Source organism: Aplysia californica, unplaced genomic scaffold, assembly GCF_000002075.1.
Source record: "Aplysia californica isolate F4 #8 unplaced genomic scaffold, AplCal3.0 scaffold00360, whole genome shotgun sequence".
Lineage (NCBI taxonomy): Eukaryota > Metazoa > Mollusca > Gastropoda > Aplysiida > Aplysiidae > Aplysia > Aplysia californica.
This window is the reverse complement of record NW_004797630.1, coordinates 295429-297947: the sequence shown is the minus strand read 5'-3', so window position 1 is coordinate 297947 and position 2519 is coordinate 295429. Positions and strand designations below refer to the sequence as shown.

The 2519-nt window shown below is 41.0% G+C and overlaps 1 protein-coding gene across 1 annotated transcript in view; it reads left to right on the top strand.

Annotated features, from left to right (window-relative positions):
- The window catches only part of LOC101859953, a 7798-nt gene that overhangs the window by 3036 nt on the left and 2243 nt on the right, over nucleotides 1-2519 (top strand). The window contains exon 3 of the mRNA XM_005103142.3: nucleotides 347-499. Within this exon, the coding sequence (XP_005103199.1) occupies nucleotides 347-499 (153 nt within the window). The remainder of the gene's footprint in view (nucleotides 1-346; nucleotides 500-2519) is intronic.

Genomic DNA, 2519 nt, shown 5'->3' with positions numbered 1-2519 from the left:
GAATGGACAACAAGCAAACAGTTAGTGATGATGTCTAAAACCATCTCAAAACAGAGCAGTGCTCAGCATCGACCAACAGTTGTAACATTACCGTAAAAAAACTGAAATTTGCTTTGTATTATCATTATAGTATACACTATAAACCTTTATAGCGTTTAATTAACCTTGATGAAAGCCACACATTTCAGCAACAGCAAGCAATTGATATCGATTCGTACCAGATTTGAACAAAATTTTTGTTCAATACTAGTACGAGTCGATATTATATAAATTTATGTTATTCATATCTAGGGGAAACGAAAGTTCTTTACTGGTCCCTCAACGAATTTTGTTATATTTTATTCAGATCTGGGGTACAACAGGTCTCTTGAGCAGTATGGACGGGATTGCCATCGGTCGGGCGCCGGAACATTCGAATGATGAAGCGTTTTGGGAAGCACGACAAGACAAGTTTCGTTCAGAACAGACAGCCGAAAGAGAAGGTCTACACGCATACCAGGTGATTGCATGGTTACTCTTATAGTTTTATTATTATTATTATTACTATTATTATTATTATTATTATTATTATTATTATTATTAGTAGTAGTAGTAGTAGTAGTAGTAGTAGTAGTAGTAGTAGTAGTAGTAGTAGTAGTAGTAGTAGTAGTAATAGTAGTAGTAGTAGTGTTAGTAGTAGTAGTAGTAGTAGTAGTAGTAGTAGTAGTAGTAGTAGTAGTAGTAGTAGTAGTAGTAGTAGTAGTAGTAGTAGTAGTAGTAGTAGCAGCAGCAGCAGTAGTAGTGTTAGTAGTAGTAGTAGTAGTAGTAGTAGTAGTAGTAGTAGTAGTAGTAGTAGTAGTAGTAGTAGTAGTAGTAGTAGTAGTAGTTAATATTCTTCTTATTATTATTATTATTATTATTATTATTATTATTATTATTATTATTATTATTATTATTATTATTATTGCTGTCATTGTTATCATTACATTATTGTCATTATTATTATTATCATCATTATTGTTATCTTCACTGTGTCCCCAGGTCGTTCAAGCCAGACTTTGTGTTGATACGACAACACGTCAGGGACGCTCATGAGGACTGGAGGAATCTGTTGTTGGGCTTCAAGTACGGCGCCATACCCAGTGTGAACTCTTTGACGGCGGAGTACAACTTCCTGGACAAACCCTGGGTGGTGAGTGTGTGTGTGTGTGTGTGTGTGTGTGTGTGTGTGTGAGAGAGAGAGAGAGAGAGAGAGAGAGAGAGAGAGAGAGAGAGAGAGAGAGAGAGAGAGAGAGAGAGAGAGAGAGAGAGAGAGAGAGATAGACAGAGAAAATCTGGGAAGGTGATGTGGGGCGGGGGAAGACTGACAACTGACTGCTTTCCGAAGGCACAACAAAATAATATTACCCCATCTTTACTACAAATGACTATTCATCACTCGTGGCAGCAATAGCCCATTGTCTCGCTCCCACAGTGTTTGCGATTTGATTATTTTGCAAAAGAGTTTTCGTAACGGAGGTAAAAACAGAACCTACTTAATGGATTTTTAACTCTGTTATTGATTTTTATTGATTAATCAACGGGGTCGAATTCCAGATGGTTTTCTGAAAACTCAACGATATGACAATTGGCAGTCCCGTTCGGTTATAGAATACAATAGCAGTGATATATATTATACATGTACAAACGTTGCCCTTACTCATACTATTCACTCATCCCCCTTTCTCTCTCTCTCTCTCTCTCTCTCTCTCTCTCTCTCTCTCTCTCTCTCTCTCTCTCTCTCTCTGTGTGTGTGTGTGAGAGAGAGAGAGAGAGAGAGAGAGAGAGAGAGAGAGAGAGAGAGAGAGAGAGAGAGAGAGAGAGAGAGAGAGAGAGAGAGAGAGAGAGAGAGAGGGTGGCTGTGGTCAGTGGCGAGTGTCTGTCCCAATGACAGGCCAGGCGGGGCCGTGCCCACATATCTCCCTACTAGAGGTGGGCAAAATCCGGATGAAATAATAATATATGGATAACCAGATAATTCTCAGTAAAACATTATCCGACTTCAGACTGTCAACTCTCTTTCCTGACCCGTCTGCCGGAGTGGGTGCACTCCCATTGTTGGAGTGACGCTAACCCGTTTGTCCTAGTGGTTCTAACCTATTGGCCTCAGCCGTTCATATCATATTATTTGCCAAAGAGGTGCATTAACATATTATCCGGATTACCAGAGCACCCGCCAAGGAATCGAAGGGTAGAGACGAGAGAGGAAAGGAGAGAGAGAGAGAGGGAGAGAGGGAGAGAGAGAAAGAGAGAGGGGCAGAGAGAGGCAGAGAGAGGCAGAGAGAGAGGGAGAGAGGGAGGGAGAGAGAGAGAGAAAAAGAGAGAGAGATAGACAGACAGACAGAGAGACACAGAGAGAAAGAGAGAGGGAGAGAGAGAGAGAGAGAGAGAGAGAGAGAGAGAGAGAGAGAGAGAGACAGAGAGAGAAACAGAGAGAGAGACACAGAGAGAGAGAGAGAGAGAGAGAGAGAGAGAGAGAGAGAGAGAGAGAGAGAGAGTGT